Source organism: Anastrepha ludens, chromosome X (genome assembly GCF_028408465.1).
Source record: "Anastrepha ludens isolate Willacy chromosome X, idAnaLude1.1, whole genome shotgun sequence".
Classification (NCBI taxonomy): domain Eukaryota; kingdom Metazoa; phylum Arthropoda; class Insecta; order Diptera; family Tephritidae; genus Anastrepha; species Anastrepha ludens.
In genome coordinates, this window is record NC_071503.1 from 83,977,645 (window position 1) to 84,005,584 (window position 27,940).

Sequence of the window (27,940 nt, forward strand, 5' to 3'; positions counted from 1 at the left end):
GGTTGCTTCGTCTTCTCACATTGGCTCGCTCTCGAACGGCTATTCGGAAGCTATCCAGAGGATACGTGGGCAAACCCGGAACGCGCTGCTTGGACCATATGCAGAAGCATTGACCTGGGTACTCCCAAGAGAATGGGATTCTCTCAGTGACTTTCCTACTTGCGTAGACTTACACATATATGGAACCATCCACTCTAGAAAATAGGCTAGGCTCTTTAGCAAGAAGTTTATTGCTAGAACTTAGAGGAGAGGGGAGGGTACACCGCCTTGAGATGTTCCCATACTGCCTCTTCCTGATATTTGAGGCTCCTAGGGTTGCGATCGCAAATCTGGTCATAAGCAATTTTTTGATGAACTCAACCAGAGACTCAGAGATTCCGATATCAGTCAGTGCCTTTATTATGGTATCCGGTAGGATGTTTTTGAACTAGCAGTGTGTAATTTCTATTATATTTTGACTTAAATTTTTGTAACAAGTGAGTTACGTGCTGTTTCTGTAGATTTTCCTTTGCAGTACGCGTGTTGCGAGATACTATGCTGAGTGGGGTTGATATTATCTTTAATATACTCTTCTATGTTTCCCTCTAAAGCTTTTAGTAAAAATGTGGGTAGCCTTATTAGCCCGAAATCCTCGGGTATTATGTGTGAGCTTTTTCCTGCCTTAGAAATAAAAACAACTTTTACTTCTCTCCATAAGGATGGAACGCATTTGAGCTTCAAATTTGCTTTGAATATAACAGATAACCACTCCATAATATAGCCGAGTGAGTTTTGTATTTCAGCCAAGAAGAATCCATTTTTACCTTCTAATGTAAATGGTTCGAAAGAGTTCACTGCCCATGTTATCTTAGTTTAAGAGACTATATCATTAATGGCACAATTAGATTTTTCTATTCGATTTTTAACTGTCATGTTAGGTGATTCGTTGCTTGGTAAGTATGTGTCCCTTCACTCAAGTTAGTCCAACTCTGATCCGGTTTTTGAGGTATCCCGTGGAATAATGATTTTTTTTTTAAGATTTTACCCAGTCTAGATGCTTTTATGGTTCCTTAGATTTCTCCACAGAACGTTCTCGAGCCAGACCTTTTCGCTAACTTCATTTTATATATTCTTAAGTTAATGTAGTGGCAGTATCAGTCTTTACACTCTCGTCTGGTTTGTGGTATTAAACTGTCTTCTGCAATCAATTCTCAAGGTTGTTAGGTCTTCTGACCTCCAGGGTGGTTTTTTCTTTCCCTTATACTTAACTATGGGACAGGCTTTATTTAGCGGAATTCTACATACGCCCGTAAGGATTTGTACGTGTTGATTTAATGATTTTCTATTATCATTGCGGCCATTTCGATATGATGGAAATTATAAATACTTCCTTTAAGTTCCCGTTTATCTGGGTGTCACTTGGTATATTAAACTGTCTTCTGCAGCACCACGTTCGTTGGTACATGAGCTGCCCCGTACGGTATGGTGCGCATCGGCGACACCTCCTAGGAGGATTTCACGGTTGTGTGCTTCGCAGCCGCTCTTATAAGCGGCGACGGCAGAGGACCTAAGTCGTCCCCAGCAAAAAAAAACGAGATCAGCCGATGTTGCTTCCGCTCACTTCCCAACTCGCCGTCGTACCATATGCATCACTGAAAATTTGAATCATAAATATAGTTATGGTTTTGCAGTTATACATGCCCTTTTAATACCTTCACAATTGGTCTCACATAATTTATAGCCGGAAGTCCCCACGCCGCAAGTTTCGCCATCCCGTACCCAATGTTCCTGAGTCCTCATCCACTTCTTGATCTTCGGCCAGACGATCCAGGAGGGCAAACCCGGCTTCCTCTGGATCTTCCTTACCTTCGCATACAAGTTCCTTTTCGAAATATTGACGCTGTCGCACAGAATACTTGCGCTTCCGTTCGAAGTGCATCCTTCCCAAGCCCAGTTCTGAGTCTGAGAATTCGCCTCGATGTTCGTCTTCTTGGCCAAGAGTTCTATTGCCTCCGTGTCACTTTAATAAACCTTAAACTTAATTTTTACATTATTGAGTCTTCAGTCAGTAATAGGAGAGCTTGCATGGTAGCGCATTTCTGTTCTTTCGATTCCTCTGCGCTGTTCCTGTTATTGACAATCTTGATGAATTTCCACTTTTGCGTTGTAACATCTGGATTGCAGACCCGAATAAGCTGCATTATGTCCTTCGGGTCTTGAACAGTTCACGGTAATCGATCCCTTGCGCATGGCCTGGACGGAATATCCTTCCTGTCTACAACCAGCTTGACATTAGGGTATACTTCGTCGACTTTTGAGATGGCCGTTTTATACAGTTGTGCATCGTCACAAACTATAATTTTTATCTGGCCTTGGTGCTAGCCTAAATCTTCGCACGAAGAGAATTGGCCGGGCTTCTCCAGTGTAATCTGCCACCCAGTGCCACTTTCGTTAGCTCAGCCTCAAATCATTTCCATTGGATCTCTGGAATCATGCCTCCTATGATGATGCGGTTTGTCGCAATCTCCGCAATGGATATTTTGGGCGTCATGCCTATGGTTTTGCATTAGGCTTACTTTCCTCCAAGGACCGTTGTCTTTTTGGATTTCAGATTGAACCAGCTTAAAGTCGGTGTTGAAGTCGGGAATGATTGACTTCGCTCTCTTAATCGCTTCCTTTAGCTGCTGTGTGAGCTCATGCTCTTCAGGCTGGGCTCCATTCACCCTCCTTAGTAGCCTTGCAGCGTTTCTACGATCCTGGTAGCCCGCTTTCGCTTGATCTACCACCCTCAGAAGCGGCCATCTTTCGGTACCGGAGCTAGCAGTAGCTGTGCTTCCGGCCGGGACCGTTTTAGCGAGTTGAATCGCAGTTGACTGCTCGGCTAATGCACTTTTGCGTGTGCTAGGACCCGTAGCAAATACTGTTGATGTTGTAGTGACTGGCTTAGCTTTCGCCCCGGTTGTCACTATTTGTTTTGTTCGACTTATTTGGCCGATATGCAGTGGTTTTTTGGAGCTCGGTGCAACCATTGCTCGGTTTGCGGAACTGGTTGTTGCTGTCGGTCTGTTAAAAGGAGTACCGATCTCCTTTTCTTGATTATTTTGCTTGGACTATTCATTTTGGACCCACGAGTGTCGGAGAAAAGATGTCCGCCCATGCATAGCTCTGAACTACTGGGGTAAGGCTAGTTGTTATGGAGGACGCCAGGTATCCGTAAGCTCCGTTCGAGACTTGGTTATTTGTAAAAGGGCTCCAAGCCTAACATATTCACGGTACGGGTCGCATTACACTTTAATCCACTTTAAAATACTTTGAATATTAATTTAGTATTGCAGAGTATCGAACATTAACCATAGTAACCTTAACTTAGCTAAGTACCGCCTAAAATAGGGCAATTGGTGTGCTTTTTTCACGCCGGCACGCTCGCAGATGGTTCAGTGGAGAATTTTCGCAAGCCGGTAGCTATCAGCTATGTTTGCTGGCTTGCCCGGCTTACGAATTGGACTTATTTTCGCTCTAGGGAAATATTGTAATTTGATGCAGAAATTTATCAAAAACATGAAGTATATGTGTTGTATATTTTGTATGTCATCATGTCCAACAGATTACCTCAGTGTTGCATCATGCAGAATATGAACATGTACATATTCTAAATCCACGTATAGATATTGTATAGATATTTGAGTGTCTACATCTTGCGAATTTATTTGGTTTATAGCTGCATCAATTAAGTTTGAGACGAGTGGAGTTCCCAATTTATTGGGCACCTTGCTATTTTCTTAAAAGTTATATGCAAACAAATTTGGTTTTTTTCGCGACTTAGGATAGAGGTTGGATTTCCGAATGTTTTCTTCGCATTATTTTACAAATGTTCCAGAATCGCTTGCTCTCTTTTCAATTAAACTAAGTTTCTTATTGCAGTTGGCATTCCTATACTGTGAGATCTGTTTGCGGATATGCACGGATCAGTGTTTTACTGAGTTGTCTAAATTTTGTATGGAAATAGTTTCTTGTTTTTATTAAATCTGAAATGTAATAAACTATCTAGTTTGAGAAAATTGGTCTTCAAAGTTCTTATTTCGGGTACTGCAACAGATCCAGAAAATTGTTTTAAGCTGAGATACAGATACTAATTACTAGAGTACAGAAACTTAATTGCTAATTGTGCGATAGCTTTAAATTGCTCATATTTAGTTCTACATTTCAGTGAACAAATTGCTGCTGTCAGACGTAGCCGAATGGGTTGGTGCGAGACTGCCATTCGGAGAACGTAGGTTCGAACCTGTCACCGTGTGAACTCCGTGAAGCACCAAAATGAAAAAACAAATTTTTTTAATAGCGGTCGCCCCTGGGAAGGCAATGGCAACCTCCGAGTGTATTTATGCCATGAAAAAGCTCCACATAAAAAAAAAACGCTGCTCGATTGGAACCCGCAATAATAATGTGAAAATGGGTTTTTATGTCACGCTTGAAATCGTGCAGCTTAACTGAGCCACGCTCAAAGTATAAAATATCAAGAGTATCTTTGTAGCCTTCGGATGTTTTTCTAACTAATTTCACTTCTTTGCACTTCAGTCCAAATCCATTTTTTTGTTTTCAAGGTCATTTTACTATAATTTTTTTTTTATAAAAACCAACCGCCGACGGATATTTTTTTATATATCATAAAAATCGATTATGGCTTTTCATACTAAAAGGTTCTCTATAAAGTCACTAGCGAAAACCTTAATATGCGGAGGCGTTTCTTTTATATGTAGCTTTATTTTTTGGAAAGTCCCATTACGTACCATGTCACATTCATCACCTTCTAGATCCTGTATAGATGTCCAGAAGTTTGATCTGTTAGTGTCCACAGTTTTACTTTTCTTACGAAGAGACATTGCATCTTCATCGGGATCGAGCGCAACTCATTTAGTAATTGTTTATTTTCTTTTAAGTCTATATCTGTTTGATTGAAAAGTACTGAGCCTTATTTTTTTAAAGAAGGTTTATTAAACCTTTTGGCTTATACAACTAATATTCTTCAAAATAGTACCCTTGAGCGTCAATACACCGCTGGTAGCGGTTCTTCCACTGCAGGAAACATTTTTTTAACTCATCCGCTGGAATCGCGTTCAATTCGGCTGTCACAGTTTTTGGATCGCCTCGATGGAGTCGAAACGCCTCCCCTTCAGCTTTCTTTTCAGGCGCGGGAACAAGAAGAAGTCCGGAGGGGACAGATCTGGGCTTTAGGGAGAGTGTGGAAGCACCGGAATCTCCATATTGGACAATGCAGAGGTGCAGAGGAAGGCGGTATGCGCCGGCGCATTGTCGTGATGAAGGGTCCAATTGTTGACGAGGTCGGGCCGAACCCGAGCTACGCGGTTTTTCAGCCGAAGGAGCACTTATTTGTAAAATGCCGCGTTTACAGTGCTTCTTGGAGGTACAAACTGTTTAGCTTTACGCAAAATTTGATCGAGTAACGTTGCTCCAACGATCGCTGCATTTTCGCCACTGCAAAATCCTAACACACTTTTAAAACAGCTTTCACGCGCGGAGCGATGTTGATTGTACCGCTGTTGCCAGCGAACTGGGACCGGTTTCTAGTGGAAGGGGAAGGTCCAACTATCATTTTACCCCACCAGGTGATTCGGTTGATCGCTTGGCAGACGCTCCGCGCGGAAGGCTCATTACTTTTCAATTAAACCCTATATATATAGTGCTAATGTGCCACTCGTTAGAACGTTCTCTGAATTTATATATCTCTTAACCTTTTCGGACTTGGACTTTTTGGGGCTGAACACGTATTTCAAATGCAAATAAAAATTACTTTCTGTGTTACAAATCAAAATAATACTTCCTAAATATTTGTTATTTTAGTTTCAAAACAATTAATTCCGTTAAAATTAAATTTTAGCTTAATATATTTAGCAATTTAATAGTTTCTTATGTTGATAGTCTAATTCTACTACACTTTTTAATCGTAAATATTATAAATTACTTGTATTGCAGTTTTGAACTAATCTCTTAAATGTCTGTTCTGAATTTTGTTCGAGATTAATGAATAAATAAATAAAGTAAATAAATAAACAAATTTGACAGATCACAAAAACGTACCGTTACGAATCATTTATTATTGACATCTAGGGTCTACTTTTGAAAGACCCTTTAGAGAGCATAGTTTGAAAATGAAAGTGATGTAGGGTAATTTCATATGTAGTTTAATAATATTATTTTATAAACTTTCAGTATATTTTATATCTAAAGATAAAAAAGGACCTTAATTGGAGAGTGAACATATTTATCTAAGAAGAGCAACAGCAGCAAAAAAAAAAAAAAAAAATAGACAGAAAAATGACCTGATAGCATCGTACTCGTCGGGGATATGAGAAAATTTTAACTCAATATTCAGGAAAATAATTGAATCGCTAAATAAGAAAGTAATGAAATGGTATCAAAGTGGCAAAATTGGATTCAAGTGTACAAAAAACAAAAGTCATGTTGCCTAGGAATACGTAGCGTATGCAAAATCCTTAAAATAGCCGTTTTAATAGTAGATCAGTGATATTTACTAATTACATGTAGTATAACAACTCCACTCCCACGAATCAGAGTATACACGGCGTATAAGAAAGTCATTGATGTCATTCGAATAACAATTGCAACAATGACTCACAGCTTACGACTTGTGATAAAATATGCTGATAATCTCGTTTTGATGACTCAAGATTACAATCGTACACACGACAATGGTTTTGCACGAAGAAATATTTGGCGAAGGCAAAAACTACGAAGTTTCTTACAATTGTTTAGGTTTTATACAATTTGCGCTATCTGTTTCGTATGCTGTAGTATTTTTACTGCTGCTACAGCATTGACTGATGGCAGCAGTCGAAACAGAAGTGGTAGCAGCACAGTAAAGAGTACTCTGTCGAGTTCAACGAGTACAAATACATCGCAGATGGGCCTACAGTTTTCGTCAAGTGATATAGTGGCGCAATTCAGTTTGCCTGCCGTGGCTCTTGGAGGTAGTAACATTGAAGGAGGATCTGATGGAGTCACTTCTTCAATAATAACAAGCGCACTGAATGCTTTCAATCGCTCGACACCAACCATACTAAGTGGTTTCCAGTACAAAAACTATTTTACTCATTTAGCATATGATTTCAAGCGTAATGTTTTTTACGCTGGTTCAACTAATAAGATCCTACAGTTGAATGAAAATTTGAGGGTGTTATCTCAGGCATTAACCGGACCTAAGTATGATTCGCCACAATGTCACGCAAGTGGGTGCCCCGATGATGTCGAGACAACACTAGTTAATAACCATAATAAAATCCTAATAGTTAGTTATGCGCAGGGTATGGGAATACTCATTGTATGTGGCAGTGTTCGACAAGGTGAGTGGTTTACTAACTTTAAATGATATGCCAATATATATCAAATATTATTTATATATAGGTGCTTGTGAAATGTATAATCTTACCAATTTTCCGAATTCGCCACAATTCATTGAAACTCCTTTGGCTGCTAACGATGAGTTTGCCTCCACGTATGCTTTTATCGGCCCCGCAAAATATTCATGGAAAGACGAAGATATTCTCTATGTCGGCACAACATTTACAAATGTTGGCGATTATAGGCATGACGTACCAGCGATTTCGTCACGCCGGTTAGACGATTTAAATTATGTTGAATTTTCAATACAACAATCTATTATTAATATAGATGTGAAATATCGAGATCACTTTCTTGTTAACTATGTGTATGGGTTTAACTCTTCAGAATATGCCTATTTTGCGCTGGTGCAGAAAAGGTCTCATCTAGCTGATGAAGCCGGCTACGTGACTCGATTAGCACGTATATGCGTGACGGATCCAAATTACGATACCTATACTGAGGTAACCATTCAGTGTCTTGCAACTAAGGATAATACTGACTATAATATACTACGCGATGCAAAGATTGCACAAGCTGGCCAAAAACTAGCAAAAAAGATGGGAATCAAGCGTGATGATTCTGTTTTAGTTACAGTCTTCTCGCCATCAAAAGAAATTACCGACCAAGTGGAAGCCAAATCGGCTATGTGTATATATAGTCTGAAAGATATTGAAGAAGTGTTTAATGAAAATATACATATGTGTTTTAATGGTACTATTAAGGATCGCAACTTAGGTTATGTATCTGGTACTATCGACGATGGTCACTGTCCAGTAGCTGGCGTAAGTATTTTTTTTTTCGATTTAACGTGGCTTGATGTTTTGGTTTTACAAATATCTTATTTTTTGTTTGTAGACCATAGGTAATATTCAAGATTTTTGTACGGTGGGCTTAAAAATTAGTGGATCTTCAGCGATTACATCTCAAGCGCTGTTTAATTTTGATAACGTTAGTATAACATCAGTCACTGCAACGACTACTGGTCCTCATTCGTTAGCTTTTTTGGGAACTGAGGCTGGCACAATAAAAAAGGTTTTGATATCTGGCCATAATGCGGGTGAATACGAAGAGATAGTTGTTGATCCAGGCAATCAAATTCTTCAAGATACCATGATGTCTTCAAACAGGGAGTTCTTGTATGTACTATCGAAACGCAAGGTAAGTATAAAAAAGATATTTGATATAGTGTACAAGTAATATAGAGTCTTGTTATTAGGGGTATCCTCATGATGGAGTTTTCGAATTTCAAACATTCTTCTCTATACGGATTCTTTGACTATTTTGACAGTTAGTACTAATATTAATTAATTATTAAAACCCTGGCGAAACATGCCAGTTTTTACTCAAAGCACCCACCAGGGGACTTCGCTTCTCCTACTGTCCTTTTCACTTTCCGTGTGTCAGTGCAAGTAATGCCTTGGCTGGTGCCAATTTTAGAGAGGCTCTGTCATGTGTATTTCCCGATATTGAACGAATGACTACAGTGCCCCTTAATGCAGAGTTCTCTAATCGCTTTCGGCCATCATTCTAACTTGCAATACCTGTAGTAGACAATCCCCCTTTTCGCTCACACCCCGAAAATCGACCATCCTCCCGAGGAGTATAAAGTTACTTACAGTAAAAGATATTGCTAATTTTATAAACCATTGTGTAATAATAGTAGCCGTCTAGGAAACAAATGTGTACCGTGGTTTAACGTTCTTTAGCAGTAGGACAATAACCTTAAAATGCCAATACTTATCTATCTGGTCAAGCGTGTCCAGTAAAAAACATTTAAGGAGGTAAATCCTGTCACCCGCTGCCAGGTTGATTAACTTTAGCGGATGGGATAGAAGAAAAACATGCAACCTTATCTCTGGTGGGAAAGAATTCTGGTTCGCTGGAAGCTCCCTGTGTAAGCCGACGAAGCACTATGACTGCCGAGTCTATTATATTACATTCCGTAGTTTCTTTTCATAAGACCAGAGCGAGCTATTTTAAATTCCAATTAAACTGTTTCGAAACATAAAAATACCCTTCTTTGCTTTATCCTCCTTTGTTTATAGATTTGATCTCGAAATGTTACTGACAAGTGTCGACCACACAGGTTATTTGCAAATCACTGCGTTCAGTCATTGTGGACTATTCGAAGTCAACTAGTAGCGTGGAATAGCTAACAGTGTCGAAAGATTTCTATAAGACCAATGCTGTTGCACTCTTCTCTTACAGAAGAGGCTTTCGTTAAGTCCGTCGCCCAGTTCCTATTAGCCATTGACAGAGTGAAGGCCTTTGTGAGATTACTTACTCTCTATGTTTTTTGACATGGACATTTTTAGATGAATGCCTTTGGAGGCTCGCTGGTGACGGCAAGCGGTGCACTGTTGCTTAAAATATTGTGCCACCGTCTGATAACACGACCCCTGACTCTGTGTAAAGGAAGATGCAAAATAAATTTTCGTTTCTCTTCGGGTGCGACTAACCACAATAACCAAAAATGATTGCGCGCTGCACAATAACTTCCTCAGGTTAAACAGGGACCTTATGGTAGGCCAGAGCTTACCCACACCACAGGTGAAAGGTCTTCAAATGTTCTACCCATTTAGTCCGCCGAATCTCCATTTTGAGATCCCTTATACAAGGGTATCCGGGATCGGTCTGGCATAGGTGGTTATGCTCATTTGCCACAACAGCCGCTTCTTTTGGGAAATTTGGACGGATTTCCGTAAGCTGTTCAGTAGGTATGAAGCGAGTCATAGCAGCAGTGATCATCTTGCGGTATGCGCACATGGAGGGGCATGGGAAGAGCGGCGAAGTTATTCTCAAAAAATTCCGCGGCATCGACCGAGTACGGAGATTCGCAGAAATACAATTTCCGAATTTGCCTTGATAACTGTTTGACCGTCAGTATTTGTTTTCCTTTGAGTTTTTGCTTAACTATTCCCAAACATTTTTAATAGAGTATCAGGTGACTCTGTAGGCCAATCCAATATTTCAATCCCATTTTGCTGTTTCCACTCCAACGATCCCATGTCTTCTTTGTGAAATCCAAAGTTGGTTAGTTACTTCAAACATCTTCGCAGCTGGCGGTAATAATGTACATGAATACAAAGCATTTTTGAAGTTGCCTCGAATTAAGTTGGAATTGAGTTCCAGATACGGACGGCATTGCCGGAAAACAGTCTTACAGTTGCATTTAGGTGCAATTAAATCGGTTCATCGATTGTTTGAAAGATAATTTCCCATAAATAAAGCCAGCTGTCTTATCCAACATATGTCGAAAAAAAGAAGTTGCTTGCTTTGATGTAGATCAGATATTTCTCATCTAAGTAGCCATAACTTTCAGCTGGAGATATACTCAAATTCGCGAGTAACATGATTATATGCTACATTAATTTTGTGGCTGAAGACTAGTTTGGGATAGCAGATTATTGGCATTATAAGTTATATGGCATGTTTTTGTCTGATACCAATTGGTGTAAACATTGCAGACATTCTGGAATTTCTTAAAATATTTACACTTTGGATGTGATGGAATTTACATTGTTAACACAATTAAGGATTGCATTGATAAGAAAGCATTTTTTTTTTCAAATAGGTAACATAAAACTTGTCACTGTTAAGACATCAACAATTCTTTAAAGTCATAGACTACAAATCACTTTTATTACTTTATTTATTTTTCAAAATATATTCTATGATGATTAATACACTTTTGTATTCGTTTGAACCAAGTTTTGAAGCACTTTGTCCAGTAGCGTTTCCAGGCCATTTTTAAATCGTATAACAACAAACACATCTTTCGTAACACAAGGTGATCATGCAAAATCTTATTGTTGTCATCATACTAATGTCTAAGGGTGCCTCAGTCTCACGATATATGACATGACGATGTTCAATCATTTCGCGCACAACACCGATATATCATACAACAATTGATATTATATATCATCGCTGAATAAGAAATTCATCTTCCCACTATTTACGGTGCTTGTACGCCGATTAACGGATTCATGCCTTCGCCCATTCATGCCTTGTTAATCTGCTTTGAAAATTGCGAAAAATAATTCCACGAAATTGTCCACTGTTTAGAACCTTTTTAAGCATGAAGCGATCTTTTAAGCCCACTGTAAACACCACTAATATGGTTCACACATCAAAACGTTCTGCGTGCGTTTGTGGTAAAATATGTCAAGCTTTCCATGACAAAGTCTGATGGCGCTTGAAAACACTGGAATTGTCCAAGGCCACAAATATAAATAGAAACCCACTCACAACACAACAACTCGTTTGATTACAGATATTGTGTTATTGCTGCTTTCCTTATCTCAGTTATGAAAGAGTGTATTCTATAGCTGCTACTCCAAAAGGATAGTTTCAAAAGGTAGTGTGAGCGATGTCCAAGTGTTTTGAATTTATGTGTGTACACAAGCCCTACAAATTAGTTGGGTGCAAACTTCAATTGTTACAATAAAATTTAAGTAAATCATTAAATTTTATCATATTCAATATATAATTTGTGGAAGGGTGTAATTTTTCTTTTCCTTTCCTCATATGAATATGCAATATTTCTCAGGGCTTTTGGCATTATTTGTGTAATATAAATTAATTTAATATTATTAAATCATTATGTTTTATATAATGCATGCAAAATAAACTCGAATATTTATAATGAACGGGGCGAGACACATACGAGTACCTGTATTTTCTTCCTTTGTAGAATAAGTGCAGTTGTTGTTGTTGTAGCAGCAATACAAGCCCTGTGTCTGTGTAGTGTCGAAGGGTCGTCTTCGTCTAACTCATCTAAAGGTAGGCCCAGAAATCATGGTTGGGTCCAGAGGGAGAGGGGTTAGATGAGTGGGTTTAGAAGGGCATGTGAAAAGGTGGTTAGCGTCGTGCGGGGTGCCTTCGCATACAGGAAATATGTTTGGTATGTTGTAACCTGCTACAATATCCAGAACATAATTGTGCTAGTGTCACGTGGGTCTCACGGGGAGCTCTTCATCTGCTGTAGGCGGTGGTTGGACTCCGATTACGGCATTCGGTGGTCGGGAGCTTAAGAAGGTGGTGATGGTCTCCCGATGAATGTCGCTTATTGTCTGTCTAAGCACTATGCGGTCCAGTAGATGTCTTTTCGTTTTGTCCTGGATCTTGTCGGGGTAACTGAGGAGGTGCCTGCTAGGCGCCTCTGGCTCAAGCAGGTGTCTGCAAGGGTGAAACCTGCGGTAGCACCCAATCAGAAACTGTTTACTGAGTAGTTTATTGTGCTCCTTTACTGGGAGCATCTGTGCCTCGTTGTGAAGGTGTTGAAGAGGCAACATCAGGAGGAAACCCGTCGCTGTCCGAATACCTGTGTTTTGGCAAGTCTGGAGCTTTATCCACAGCATGCCAGCATAGTCTAGAACCGGCCAGCCAATCGTCTTAAATGTCGATAGCAGCAATTCTTTGTCTTTGTCCCAAGTGCTGCCGGCAAGCGATTTGAGGACATTGTTTCAGAAGCTTGAAGCTTCTCGGTAGGACTGTTGTAATTCGGGGTGTGAGGGAAGCGTGTGCTTGTCAACGTTGGGACTGCTGTGCGTTCCGCTGTTGTTGTTGCGGGCTGATACTGGTGGGCGGTCGCGCCACGGGAGGCGGTTGCGGGTGCATGGTTCAACGTAGTCAGTTGTCTACTCACGAGTGGTGCGCAGGCCAGAGCATCTCCGAAAGTGGCACCAGCCATTGCAGAAACTGCATGTGACTGATGCCAGGTTTCGAGGTATTTTGGCTTTACGCACGGAGCAGACTGTGCGGGGGAACAAGAGCTGCTGGTTTGCTCCCCCACTGGAGTTGGAGCAGGAGAGAAGGGGATGGGCTTGTTTGGAGAGTTGTGTTGCGCCGATAAGCTCCTTACCGTGGAGGTGTGGGTTGTGACACTCATGTCTAATGGCTTTTTCTTTTATTAAATGTATTAAAACTGCTGCTTTCATGCACATTTCTGTGAACAGCAATCTTTTTAAAACGAAACAACTTTGTTGCTTCAAATAGTAAACAAACACAAATTTATATAGCTGTTGTGCTATAGTGCATTGAGATGTCGGTTGACTTACATAAGTACAAAGTCAAAAGTTATCGTAATAAACGAGAAAGAGGATGTTGCATAGTCATTTTATGCTCATAAATGAATGCTTCAAGTTATTGATACTGATAACATACGCAAATTGCTCATCACAGAATTTTATGATGCAAATCATCATCGCAGTGGTATTAAAAAATTGCATTGTAGGTTTTTTCGCTTAGCAGTGCTAAATTGTAAAGCGAAGTTTAGGAAGTCGGCCGCCCTATTATTAGTCACTTATAATTTTTATCCTTCAGTTGCACCGCGATTCCCTTGCGTGCCTTAATAATAACTTGCTCGATAAACATATCAACTAATGTATCTTTCCATATACAATTTTTCAAACAGATAACCAAACTTCGTATAGAACACTGCTCAGTTTATTCAAACTGTTCTTCATGTTTAGAATCACGTGATCCATTCTGTGGCTGGTGTTCTTTGGAGAAACGTTGTACTGTCCGATCTACCTGTCAAAAGGATACTGCTGCTGCTCGATGGCTTTCCTTAGGAAGCGGCCAACAATGCATTGATTTCGAATCTGTTGTTCCGGACAAAATACCAATCACTGAGCTTACACAGGTGCACTTGGTTATACGTACGTTGCCAGAACCATTCAACGCTAAGTATCGTTGCGTTTTCGGAAACTCAACTCCTATTGACGCTGATGCACTTGAAAATGGATTAGCTTGTATGACACCACCGATAGAGGAACGACCCAATATCAATTCGAATATGGACCATGTTCTTGTGCCTCTTTCTGTTCGAAGTTCTGAAACCAATAAAGATTTTGTGTCCCGTTCCTTTGCATTTTTTGACTGCGCACGTCACAATACCTGTCAGAAATGCGTGCGTAGTATTTGGGACTGTAACTGGTGTATCTTTGACAATAAATGCGTTCATAAAATGGAACAATGCAGAAATATGGAGAGTGTAATTAGTAACGAAGAAATTTGCCCACATTTAAAACCTTCGCGTCAACTAATATTGCTACCTGTGCAAGTGCCAAAAGAAATAAAATTAGAAATTGAAAACCTTCCCAAACCAAAAAGTGCTCATTCCGGCTTTCTATGTACGGTTCAGATTGAAACATCCCAAATGCTTCTACCAGCTCGCATCGAATCAAATAAAATTGTTGTATGCGAAAAGACACCGGTAAGTTTTTAAGATCAATGCAGTTTTATCAATTAATTAGTTTATAATAATTTTGCGAAATCTAGTACTTTTATGAAACGAATACCCATGAATATGAGGCTAAAGTGGATATTACATGGAATCGTCAACACTATGTGGATACGGCAACAATTATTCTGTATAAATGTGATGTATTGGGCTCACATCGGGAGCATGCTGATTGTAGTTTATGCGTTACAAGAGATCCAAAATACCAATGCGCGTGGTGCGGTAATTCGTGTGTCTACAATGAGACCTGTTCGCCTGAAGTCCCCGAACATACTGTAGCGTCATATGACGCACCATATTTGATGGCTCGTGCTAATGAATGTCCGCGTCCCCGTATTGATATGATTAAACCACTGTCAGGTCCAATTGAAGGAGGAACCTTAATTACCATTGAAGGCAGTAATCTAGGTATACGAGAAGAAGATGTGCGTGGGAAAATATCAATTGGCAATGTTCCATGTGAATTGGTTAATTATGAAATATCTGTAAAAATTGAGTGTAGAACTGGTGCTGTTGCATATGAGCTCTCTGCACCCATAAAAGTTGCCAATGAAGCCGGCTACACAGAGTCCAGTGTACAGTTTCATTTCAAGAATATCCAGCTTAATGGTTTACAACCAACAATCGGACCAAAATCGGGTGGCACACAAATTTCACTCATGGGAAAATATCTTAACATAGGCTCGCGTATACGGGCCTTTCTGGATGAGTATGAATGTCACATCAACGTTACTCAGGCATCTTCATCACGTTTAACTTGTATAACATCTGAAGCTACACAACCAGAGCCCATACGAACTTTACAATTAGTTATAGATGGTGCCAATCGTACATTCTCCTGTAACAATCCTAAGTTACCACAAATTCAATCGCATGGAAACTCTTATAATCAACATCAATTCGTATCTCCTGAAATTGGTACAAACTATGCTTATAATTTCCAAATACCTACGACACGAATATGCTCTATATTTAATTACACACAAGACCCGCGAATAATGCAAATAAAACCATTGCGTAGTTTTGCCAGCGGTGGAAGAGTTATGACAGTCCACGGTTTACACCTCAATTCGATACAGAAACCAGAGTTAGAAGTTACTATTGACAATGAGCGCATTAATAAAAGTGCTTGTACTGTCATAAATCCAAACCAAATGGAGTGCCCATCACCGTCAGTAAATGAAAAATATTTAGAATATAAGGCCTCTTTAGAACAAATCCAAACGGCAGCTCCAAATCCTTACGCTTCATCACTTACGAAATTTAATTTTGAAAGCGTAAGAAAGCGGAGCACACAAGTTAAAGACAATTCATATTCATATACAACAGTCATCAACGCAGCCAGTGGTTATTTTGGTGGATCAGGTGTAAATCCTGACATGGCCGCTTTTGTAAGGATACAGGAAACCCAATTCAACCTTCAAGTTGGTTTTATTATGGATAATGTGCAATGGGTACGTGATTTGAGCAAATATTTTCAGAACTTACGTAGTGCAATTGTTTATGTGCCCGACCCAAAGTACACTCCTTTTCCAGATGGAGTTAAGCTTTATAAAGGTGATACACTAGTAATAGAAGGCGAACAATTAAACCTCGCTGCAGACGAGTATGATGTAAATGTAACAATTGGCACATTGCAGTGTAATATTACTAGTTTAGCTCTGAATCAATTAGTTTGTATTCCTCCGGAGAAACAGCCTTTATCAACTGATGAAAATGGCGTCGAACAGCCCAACTCTTTGCCGTTAGTTGTTGTAAAAGTTGGTCGAAACTTGCGATTTGTTATTGGTTACTTAAAGTACGATCTACTCAAGCCATATTCATTTTCGAATGCGTTTGTCGGTATTGTTGTTACAGTTCTCATCGCATTGGTGGCCTTGTTTGTTGTCCTAATAATCTACAGACGAAAATCAACACAAGCAGAGCGTGAATATAAACGCATACAAATTCAAATGATTACTTTAGAAAGCAATGTGCGTTCGGAATGTAAACAGGCTTTTGCTGAACTACAAACCGACATGACTGATTTGACCGCTGATTTGGAGAGCAGCGGGATACCTACCCTCGACCACGTCAATTACATAATGAAAGTGTTTTTTCCTGGAGTTTCAGACCATCCAATTTTGATAGCACCAAAGGTAAGCTCTTTTTTTACATTGGTGCAAATCGAAACAGCTGTAATCTACTAGGTGAACATTTGCAGATAACATACTTGAAATTTAACGTATTTTTTAATAACTATCGAGCTGCACAAAAATCATTATGTACGGTTATATATATATATTTTTTTTTAATAGCTACGAATGAATAATCCTCACACTCCGTACGATACTGCTATGCTTCAATTTGGACAACTGATAAGCAATAAATATTTTGTATTAACTTTTATTGAAACTTTGGAGTCTCAGAAAACATTTAATATCCGCGACAAGTAAGTAGTCATATTGTGAAACGCATTATTAGTAACGTTGAATGCGATATATTGGAATTTTTGTACTTGTGTAGAGTTAATGTTGCTTCGCTGTTAACGATAGTTTTGATGAACAAAATGGAATATGCGACGGAGATTTTAAAATGCTTATTGCTACGGTTAGTAGATAAGTCAGTGGTGGGGAAGCATCCACATTTAATGCTACGACGAACAGAAAGTGTTGTAGAAAAAATGCTTACAAATTACATGGCAATTTGCATGTACGATTACTTAAAAGAATATGCTGGTTCGAGTCTATTTCTACTTTTCAAAGCAATTAAACATCAAATCGAAAAAGGTCTTGTAGACGCTATAACACATGAGGCTCGATACTCGTTGTCGGAAGAGCGTTTATTGCACGAGCAAATTCCACATTCCGTTGTGGTACTGCATATTGTTCAGGATGACCTTGATGAGAAGGTTCAATGCAAAGTGCTCGATTGGGATACTATTTCTCAAGTCAAATCAAAAATATTAGATGCCCTATTTAAAAATACGCCATTTTCTTGCCGACCATCAGTGCATGAAGTCGACTTAGAATGGCGTCATGGCCGTGGCGGCCACCTAACTTTGCAGGATGAAGATCTAACTACCAAAACGATAAATGGTTGGAAACGTCTCAATACACTTGCGCATTACGGTGTCAAGGAATCAGCTGTAATGTCTCTAATAGCACGTCAAGGTGATAGTTATAACAGACATTATAGCAAACAACAACCACCGTATCATAATTGTAAGACAATTATTTGTAACTTTCATGTGGTGCACTTAATTATTATTTTTTTTGTAGTTTATTACATAAACAATTCCCAATCTCATATTATTATTAACAACGACATCGAAAGTGGGTTGCAGCAGCCGAGAGTGTATCATCTGGTAAAACCAGTAGCGGCTGATCATTATATGAATATAAAAAACTCTGTAATTTCTGGAGGAAACGTTACTGCTTCTGCTTGCAATGCAACTAGTGAACGTGTAAACAAAACTATACCTGAAGTATATTTAACAAGATTATTGGCTGCTAAGGGAACAATTCAAAAATTTGTTGACGATTTTTTTGCCACGATACTAACAGTAAATGAGGAATTACCACCGGCTGTTAAATGGTTATTCGATCTTCTTGATGAAGCGGTGCGAAGGCATGAGTTCGTCGACACGGAAATTCTTCATGCCTGGAAATCAAACAGTTTACTTTTGCGTTTTTGGGTCAATTTTATAAAAAATCCTGATTTCATTTTTGATGTAAATAAGACAGTAACATTGGATTCATGCCTAAGTGTTATAGCGCAAACTTTTATGGACGCATGTTCCACAACGGAACATAGATTGGGTAAAGATTCACCATCGAACAAATTGTTATTTGCAAAGGTTTGTTTCGAAAGTGAAGTGAAAAACTTTTGAATAATCTCTTATTTTTTAAAGGACATTCCCCAGTACCGCAAGATGGTTAAACAATTTTACCGCGAAGTCTCACGTTTGCCACAGATAAGTGATCAGGAAATGAACACGGCTATGCAGCAACTATCAGTCCAACAGAGTGATGAATTCGACATGATAGCGGCATTGAAAGAGCTCTATATATACGTCACTAAATACAGGGATGAAGTAAGTATTCAAATAGCACTATTTATACAAATATTACTCAGTTTTTAAATATACTAGAAGAAGTTGCAGTACTTTTTCTTATTATTATTTATCAAAGAGCGCCTGACGTACTAACCGGTGCCATTTGGACAGAGTCTTTTTCTTGAGAACTTGAATGGCCACCTCATCAGCGCCAAGTCAAGGCTGATATTATTATCTATGCTAATGCTGGTTCAATGTACTAATGAAGGTGTACAATTTCAGATTCATAGCTGTCGGCAGTGACGAGGGTAGAATTGGGTGGACATTTTTTTCCTAGCACACAAGCAACACTGCTCATAGCACCTAAGGGGGAAGTCTACTGTGAATTTTTCAAAAAATCGATTTTTTTTTTATTAGCTTAAAAAATACTTTGAACCCTCTTAAATAAGGTACAATATGTGTTACAGCTGGCTAAATTTTTCTTCGTTGAAATTTCGACCTTTTCCCGAAGCGCTCCAAAGCTTTAAACGCTGAAAACTGAAACTTTAAACGCATTTTTCTCGAAACTAAGTTTTTGTATACGGTGTACACGATATCTCGAGTTCTGATAAATGAATCAGCTTAAAAATTTAATTATATATTCTCTGTAATAGTGTCTCTCGTCTGACATAGGATTTTTTTGATATCGTTATTTGTTAAATTGTTATAAACAATAGTAACATCAATTTTAGGCAAAAAAAAAGAAAAAAATTTCAAGAATTTTTTTTTCAACGCCAAAATTTTTTATCGACATAATCCTACGTCAGACGAGAGTCAATACTATGTATATGATAATATAACAATATTTTGTTTTTTTGTTTTAGATCACCGAAACGTAAGATTTCATGTACACCGTTTAGGCACCTAAGAAAAGCGGACCTGCGCTTGCAGAAGTGCCACAGCGGCCATTTTGAATATTTTGACTTAAAATTTTTTTTTCAAAAACTTAAATATGTAATAAAGATAAGAGTTTAAATAGATTTTATGTACGAGCAATATTTTGTTAGAAATAAAATCCGGAAAATAAGCCTGTTTTTTCCCTTGTCACAGTAGACTTCCCCCTTAAGACCAATTTATAGTATTTAAAGGATAAAAATGGACAGGTGTGTATAGGACTCATTATTCGTTTACATACTGCCCAATCTTTGCAGTTTCTAGAGGGAAAGAGAATGTAGCTCGTCAAATCTCAATACGTTCGACTTAAAAATATACCATCTAAATCTGGCGAAAGCCGGACAGTCGCAAAGAAAATGATCTGCACTATCGTACGTGCTCCAAACCAGATTGCATAGAGTCCCGATCTTTAGCCGTGCCAGTGCTCGTAGCTTTCTCCTCTGTCTTAGAAAGAATTTTGCTACCACCCTAACAGTGCCCCGGCACTAAATCAAGCTCATTCCACCTTGCAACAGAGGTTAGCCTCAGCTCACATTCTCGAGCATATTTTGACGAGGTGTGAGCGTTTTCTAAGGCCCTTAGACTAGCTTAGCTGTCGCTACAGATCCTGATTTTAATTCCTTCACTTCTAACGCAAATTATCCAATCAACTTGTTTAAGTATTACAAGGACTTGCGTTTGCCAGACTGTGACCCTCATACCTAAGGCAAACATTTTCCAAATATTAAATTTTTTCAGCAATTCGTAAATCTCACTTCCACTTTAACCACATTTATGTAATGCAATCACTGCAATGCGATTTTCCTTAGCTCCTCACTCCTTGGTTAACAAGTGAAAGCAAACATTCTCCAAATATTAAATTTTTTCAGCAATTCGTAAATCTCACTTGCACTTTAACCACACTTATGTAATGCAATCACTGCAATGCGATTTTCTTTAGCTCCCCACTCCTTGGTTAACAAGTGAAATTTGTCGCAAAAATGAGTATAATTTGCATACATATTTTATCCGTAAATGTTGATAAAAATATATCCCTTTGATCATTATTTATACAATAAAATTTGCGGCCCTCCAGCTGATATTCCAAATATTGTATCTACTTACAAAAGCAAAATACCTGCATAGGAGAAGGCTGCATAAAACGAGCCCTACACATATTCCCTCACGCGCTTGAGCTGTTTTCCATACGCCCATTTTTCTTAACGAATACAAAAATATTTGGTGAACCGTGAATTTTTTTCATATTAAGTACCTATATACTGATATATAAATATATATACCTATGGGCCATTGCTAACATCGCTCCCTGATAAATCAGTTCAACTAGAACCCAGTAATATAAAAGCAGAATTTAGAATTGAATAAACTGGAAGATTACAAGATCTACCTGGTTTTCATTCGAAATCGCTGTTAATCCGGAAAGTCCAAAATGACTGTCAAACTGAGAAATGAGGACCTCAACCACGTCTGGAGTTAACCGAAAATGTTTTTGGAACTCCCATGCACACAAATGGAAACGATTGTCACATCCCACAACAAACGTCGAAATACATATTCGGGCTATTTTAAAATAACTTTTTGATTATGTAATACCATTTTAATTGAAACCACCAATTCTTATTTTCTCGTTGAGCTAACCGCACTAAAATTGTTGTTGTCTTGTTTACAATAGTCGACTTGTGAACACTGCTAATTTTGTCTTATCGATGTTTGTTATGAGATGGGTTAAGGAAAGATAACAACGCGAATATAGTTCAATTACGTTAGTGAATTCCACTACAGGAGACATCCCGTAGCTGTTGCTTGTGCATTGCACTCGCATTTGGTCTCTCGTTTCTTTATTCGGGTAAAACGATTTTCTTCCTTTCGCAGTGCTCGGTAGCAATCCCACATCGCTCGCGTTGCACTCAATTGTAGCGAGGTCCAATGGGCAGCCTTTACTTTCTGCGGCAACTTGGAATTCCTTGTCCTACCAACAGTTTTTTTCAGAAGGTGATGTGGCGGTCTTGACTCTCAAAGATTCACACAAAAACTATAAAATAAAAGAACTGCATATATATTTATGTTTTGCGTTACATATAGGTAATAGAAAATTATTATTGAAATATTCACAAAGCCATTATTCGAATATTTTTCTGGTTAATTCAACACCTACATATATGTGCCGGAATAACATTAATCAGCGACGTAAACTTATGAATTGGTTCATTCAAGCCATAAGTAGCTATATCATATTTTACGTAATATATGGGCTTATCTCTTATAGGTCTGAGGGTATGTTAAAAAGCAAGAGAGGTAAAATAGTTCACGTCAATCCATTCTATTATCCATAATTTGTCTATTGTTTGAAAGCCTCAGTAAGTTCAAAATTCGACGATGGAGATTTTATGTTGCCACGGTATCCTGAGAAAACATTCTGCGAAGAGAAAGTTTAGTGAATTTTGTTTTGAATACCCTCCAATCGATCTGAATGTATGGCGAACCCAGGATCCCTGACAGAGCTTGCGTACTCAAAAATATTTACTAGGCATGCAAATATACTTCTTATTGTCAGCGGGTGTTCTTGGGGGTTCCGTTTGATAAATCCGAACTTAGAGTCTAGATAAACACCGAAGTCTCTAACCGAATTAGCGCGGTTAAAGCCATAGTGCAAAAAATTCGGAAGGTGTGGCCAATATCAGACCGTTAACTGGCTCTCAGCGGATTTGAAAGAATCAGCTGATCGGCTGGCGGAACCAGCTGAGATTGTGGGGCTGATGTACGAAAAAAATCAACACAGTCTACATTCTGACCAACGACTGATTAGACAAGTGTGTGAAAAAAAAGGTATTTCGCCGGCGACACGGATTCCGGGACTCATAGGTATCTCAAATCAAAAAGACAAAAAGGTTTTCGTTCAGTATGAGTGTTATTGTGGGTGACCAAAGGATAATATTTTGAAATTTGAAAAGGTCGAGCCAAGGAGCACCAGGAGATTTGGTGGTTCCAAAAACACTCAGGCTAAAAAGCCCATAGTATTTAAAGCTCTGGAAAGAGGGAAGATAGTCAAGGAAGGAAGGAGAAAAGTATCAGACAAAGAAATAGGAAAGAATAGAGACAGAAACAGAGATAGTTAGTCCTGTGAGAATTTTCCAGATTCTTTGGCAAATCTGTAAATATTCTCCAATTTTAGAGAACGAATATTACTCATTTTTACGATAACGGAACCCAAAACTCGTAACCGTGCTCTAGCAAAAGCAGGACACTCACAGAGAAAGTGCTCAGTGCTATCCGCCTCCTCCAAACACGACAGGCACATTGGGTCCACAATGATTCCAATGGTGGTCATATGTTGACACCATGGGCTGTGTCCTGTAATGATACCGACCATCAACCGAACGTCTTTTCTTGCATGTTTTAGTAGAAAGTTTGACAGTCTTCTGTTCGGATTTGTCACAAAACACTTTGCAGTTCTGCAGCGTTCTAGACCGGACCATCGCTCTTTATGTGGATTGCCTACATAATCGCTGATCCAATTCATGATTCCTGCGGAACTGGTTCCGATTATTGGCTCTGGCCCTTGTGGGGGAACCGCTGATCCACGGTTGGCCAATTCATCGGCAATTACGTTTCCTTGAACACCGGAGTGTCTTGGACCCCATATAAGTACAAGCCTGTTCTGTCTTGCGACAGAATTAAGCATCTTCTTATATTCCTAAACAATCTTGGAGGTTTGCCTCGCGTTCACCAGGGCCCTCAGTGCAACCTGACTGCCACTGAAAACTCCAATCTGTTTCCCGATTCATCTCCTCTCGATTAGCCATTCGGCTATTTTCAAGATGGCAAAAACTTCCGTTTGGAAAACGGTTGCCGTTTCTTCCATAGCATAGTGATACTTGTTACTATCGTTTAAGTACCATTCGGCTTCAGACCCTATTTCATTCTTGGACCCATCGGTTAAGAAAATATCCATCCTGCATGCATTCTGGATTGCTCCATTGCTCACGCAATGGAAATCTGACATCAAATTTCCTTCCAAATGAAACTGTGGGTATCAGGTCGTCTTTGGGTGCCAAAAGCAGTGGATACTGCTCAGATAGCATCTTCAAGATTTCTCTGTGTCCCGAAGTTCCATCTTCGTGCCAGAAACCATATTTATATAGTCTACACATTGCTTTTATTGCTTCCTGTTGTATCCTAAGATCCGAGGGGAGCAAACCAAGCATAGCATTTAGGCCGGCGGGCCAATTAAAAGGTCAAAAAAATCGATTTTTTTTTTCCTGAAATCAATAGCTTAGATATTCAAGAACATGAGACACAAGTTTTCAGAGTTAAATTCCAAGTATTTGCAGAGCTACAGAGCCGAGCGTAGTGCGGCGTCGAGCAACCGTGCGCTTATTGTTGTAGTTTGAAGCGCGTTTTCTCGGCTTTTCATTTTCACGATTTTACCTAACTTATGTACACGATTGCAAAAAACCTAAACGAGCTATCCATTTCATTCAAAATGCGTTATCTTCAGTATTGTTTTCTCGGCTCCGACCCCATGTGTTCTCCCATCACTTCTTTTGAGAGAAATATTACGAATTTTTCAATGAAATTCACAGGAGATGTTCACTTCGTGCTTATTTTGCTAAAACTAGCACCAACACTATTCTGTTAATAATAGTTTTTAAGTTATTTGTTGATAAAGTTTGTCTTTTATCTTCACCAAATTTTGATAGAATAAGTGCATTTATCACATTTATTTTAATAAATATTGAAACTATATTAACATACACATACGTTTTTAACTCTTTTTATTTATTTATACCACAAATTAACCATTTATATTGCATTTTTAAGTTGCTAACTCCAAATATGCTAACTGAAAAGCATGGCTGAATGGAGTGCTGCCAGAAGCAAAAAATAAAAAAAATAATAGAATGCCATTGAAAACGAAGCAACATAGGAACATAATTTCCACACACTCTTTTTTGTTAGAATAATGAGGGAATGGGGGTTTACAACCTCTAAGGTGTATATATCGAGTTCATAAATATATATAAATACAATATCGATGTGATTTTCGAAATACAGTTCAGCTTCACGTAAAATTCCTACGCGAAAAGGAGTACTACGCAAAAATACTCTGGATTGCGTAGCCGGAGTTGGACTGATGAGGGTTATTTTTTTGAAGCGCGGCCGAAGGCCGCCCACGCGAAAAGGAGTACTACGCAAAAATACTGTGGATTGCCTAGCCGGAGTTGGACTGATGAGGGTTATTTTTTTGAAGCGCGGCCGAAGGCCGCCCACGCGAAAAAGAGTTCTACGCAAAAATACTGTGGATTGCGTAGCCGGAGTTGGACTGATGAGGGTTATTTTTTTGAAGTGCGGCCGAAGGCCGCCTACGCAGAAGAAAGTTTTACGCAAAAATACTGTGGACAGCATAGACGATTTTTTGTTCCAAATTTTCGGCTGCGGCGCTTTTTTTTCTTTTTTTTTTAAATATATATATGTATATATATATACCATATATTCATAATATAGTGAAAATTTGGAATAAAAAATCGCGCGATTTTTTATTCCAAATTTTCGCCTGCGGCGCTTTTTTTTTCTTTTTTTTTTAAATATATATATGTATATATATATATCATATATTCATAATATAGTGAAAATTTGGAATTAAAAATCGCGCGATTTTTTATTCCAAATTTTCGCCTGCGGCGCTTTTTTTTTTTTTTTTTTAAATATATATATGTATAATATAGTGAAAATTTGGAATTAAAAATCGCGCGATTTTTAATTCCAAATTTTCGCCTGCGGCGCTTTTTTTTCTTTTTTTTTTAAATATATATATGTATATATATATATCATATATTCATAATATAGTGAAAATTTGGAATTAAAAATCGCGCGATTTTTTATTCCAAATTTTCGCCTGCGGCGCTTTTTTTTTTTTTTTTTAAATATATATATGTATAATATAGTGAAAATTTGGAATTAAAAATCGCGCGATTTTTTATTCCAAATTTTCGCCTGCGGCGCTTTTTTTTCTTTTTTTTTAAATATGTATATGTATATATATACATCATATATTCATAATATAGTGAAAATTTGGAATTAAAAATATATATATCATATATATATATCATATATTCAAAATGCATACAATCAAACATACTTTACTGAAAATCAAGCATTAATATATATATGTATATAAATATATACATATATCCATAAATATACCTATATATATATATATATATATATATATATATATGAATAGACGTATATAATATAGAAATAATTTGTAAAATTTTGTATTTCTATTCATTTATTATCTTCTAAAATTGTTTATTTATACGATGTCTGGCAGCACTTCGGCTGGTTGTAGCAACCAAAATAGGAGGATTCTTGGTCAATTTTACAATTTTTAAACTCAAATAACTTAAAAACTATAAGCCTCCGGTAGGTTCTGTTTTCAGTTTTAAGATGGGGATACACCCCTCTACCCCCCCTTATACCCCTTTTTTTAAAAGGGGCGGGAGAACAAATGGGGATTTCCCCGTTTTCTCTTCTATTTGAACTAAAAAAAACATCCAAAAACTTTTTTTAAGCGACTTTTTTACCCAGTTGAAGAGTTTTTTTTTCCTTGAAAAACCACTTTTTTTTCTATTGTACCTTCCCCAAAAATTCGAATTTTACGTGTTTCTCCCAATTTTCTTAGTTCACATCGAAGATAATTACATCAAAATTAATAATCTTTTTTTTTTTTTGTTTTCAGATGAAAATTGCAAGTTGTATCTTGTACAGAAGTTGGATACTTCAGTGGCAAGGCGCTCTGGGAATCTATTGATAACTCGGCTGACAATATATTGTTGGAGATTGTACAAATTTTTTTTTTTAGTTCAAATATATATTAAACTATCCCCAAAACTTCATTTGGCTAAGTGTTTTTTTTCTCATCCTACAACGCTTCGCGAAAACTACTGAATTTAGGACATCTAATTGGACCGCCGGCCTTTAGGGCATCACCAGAGGTTGTACTCATGGCATGCGTGATGCATACACATATACATGTTTGCAGCCTTTATAGTTCCCGGATTGTGGACTTAACCATGCTCCGTCGCCACCAGACCACAGATGCGTAAGTGATGATTGGTATGATAAGTGCTGTATATATCCATAGGACCACAGCAGGTTTCAGACCCCAGGTTTTACCAAAGGGTTCAGTGAAACGTGTGTCTCCCAAGTCAGCTTCTTATCCAAGATTACTCCTAGATATTTAACTTTATCGGAAAGACCAAGTGTCACACCTTTCAGTGTTGGAAGACTAAGTCCATCCAGTTTCCGTTTCTCGTAAAGAAGACTATGGTGGTTTCGTTCGGATTAACGGAAAAACCTTGTATCATGCACCAGTCATCGATTTTGTCCAGAATCCTCTGCAATTTCGTGCAAAGCCTCCTTAGGGATTTATCCGATGTTAGCGCACAATGTCGACGAACACGCCCACGTCGAACTTCTGGGCTGACTTGATACAATTGTGTGCCATATGTCCGGTCTTTCCGCAGTTATAACACCGCAGATGTAGATAGGTGAAATGGTTGAAGTGCTATTGCTGCTATCAGATACTTATCGCTACCCCGATCGGCTTCGGGAACTACCTGTAGTACTTCGGAGGCGGGACCCTTAAGCGAGGCATCCAATGTAGCAGCGTTTTTTGTAATACTCCAAAGATTTGTTGTTGTTGTTTTCAACTGGAGCTTAAATTCTAGTTCACAGAGGCAAGTCTTTGCTGCATCTATCTGCGCTTCAATCGTTTCCAGTTGCAACTCACGGCATTTACTTTAGTCTCAATCGTTTCCATTTGCGAGTTCATATGTGTCTTCTCAGCTTCTAACTTGGATATACGTGGGTCCTGTTTTCCCAGTTGCGGACTTATCCTCTAACATTTGTGAAACTTTCGGAAATGCAGCCATAATCACTCGCATGTCTATATCTGGTGATGGTCCTGTAGGCTCTGCCTTCTCTTCACTTTGGTCGATAATTCCTCAGCTTCCACTGCAGCACATGTTCGTCTACATCGACGCCCAATGCCTCCATAGGCTCGCTCAGCCGTGCTCGTAGTTCCGCTTTCTCTCCAGTAGATAACAACCCACGCTATTTCAATTCTTTGTTAAGATGTTTAATTTTATGCTCACTTAACGTTGCCATTTCTCTTTACTCAACAATCCCACTTCTGATATCAATTGTTACAAATTTCGTTTCGTTAAAATCCAAATAAAAATCTCACCATAATCCCTCAGAGTTCGATTAATTGATTGTCAAACAAAAGTCGCAAATTAATGGCAACACAATTTACTTTA

The 27,940-nt window shown here is 38.5% G+C and overlaps 1 protein-coding gene across 5 annotated transcripts in view; it reads left to right on the top strand.

The window, feature by feature from the left end:
- Positions 1-27,940, top strand: part of LOC128870469 (plexin-B) — a 197,162-nt gene that overhangs the window by 48,943 nt on the left and 120,279 nt on the right. For 4 of the 5 annotated variants that reach the window (XR_008455384.1, XR_008455383.1, XM_054113141.1 and 1 more), the window contains exons 2-10: positions 6,208-7,358; positions 7,420-8,180; positions 8,254-8,556; positions 13,817-14,620; positions 14,686-16,785; positions 16,945-17,078; positions 17,153-17,850; positions 17,908-18,485; positions 18,540-18,722. Coding sequence is in view for 3 of the 5 variants with exons in the window: in XM_054113141.1 (XP_053969116.1) it covers positions 6,626-7,358; positions 7,420-8,180; positions 8,254-8,556; positions 13,817-14,620; positions 14,686-16,785; positions 16,945-17,078; positions 17,153-17,850; positions 17,908-18,485; positions 18,540-18,722 (6,294 nt within the window). In the remaining 2 variants the exon portion in view is untranslated. Of the gene's footprint in view, positions 1-6,207; positions 7,359-7,419; positions 8,181-8,253; positions 8,557-13,816; positions 14,621-14,685; positions 16,786-16,944; positions 17,079-17,152; positions 17,851-17,907; positions 18,486-18,539; positions 18,723-19,546; positions 19,703-27,940 lie in introns of those variants that run through there. The other variant, XM_054113142.1, reaches the window with a different exon arrangement.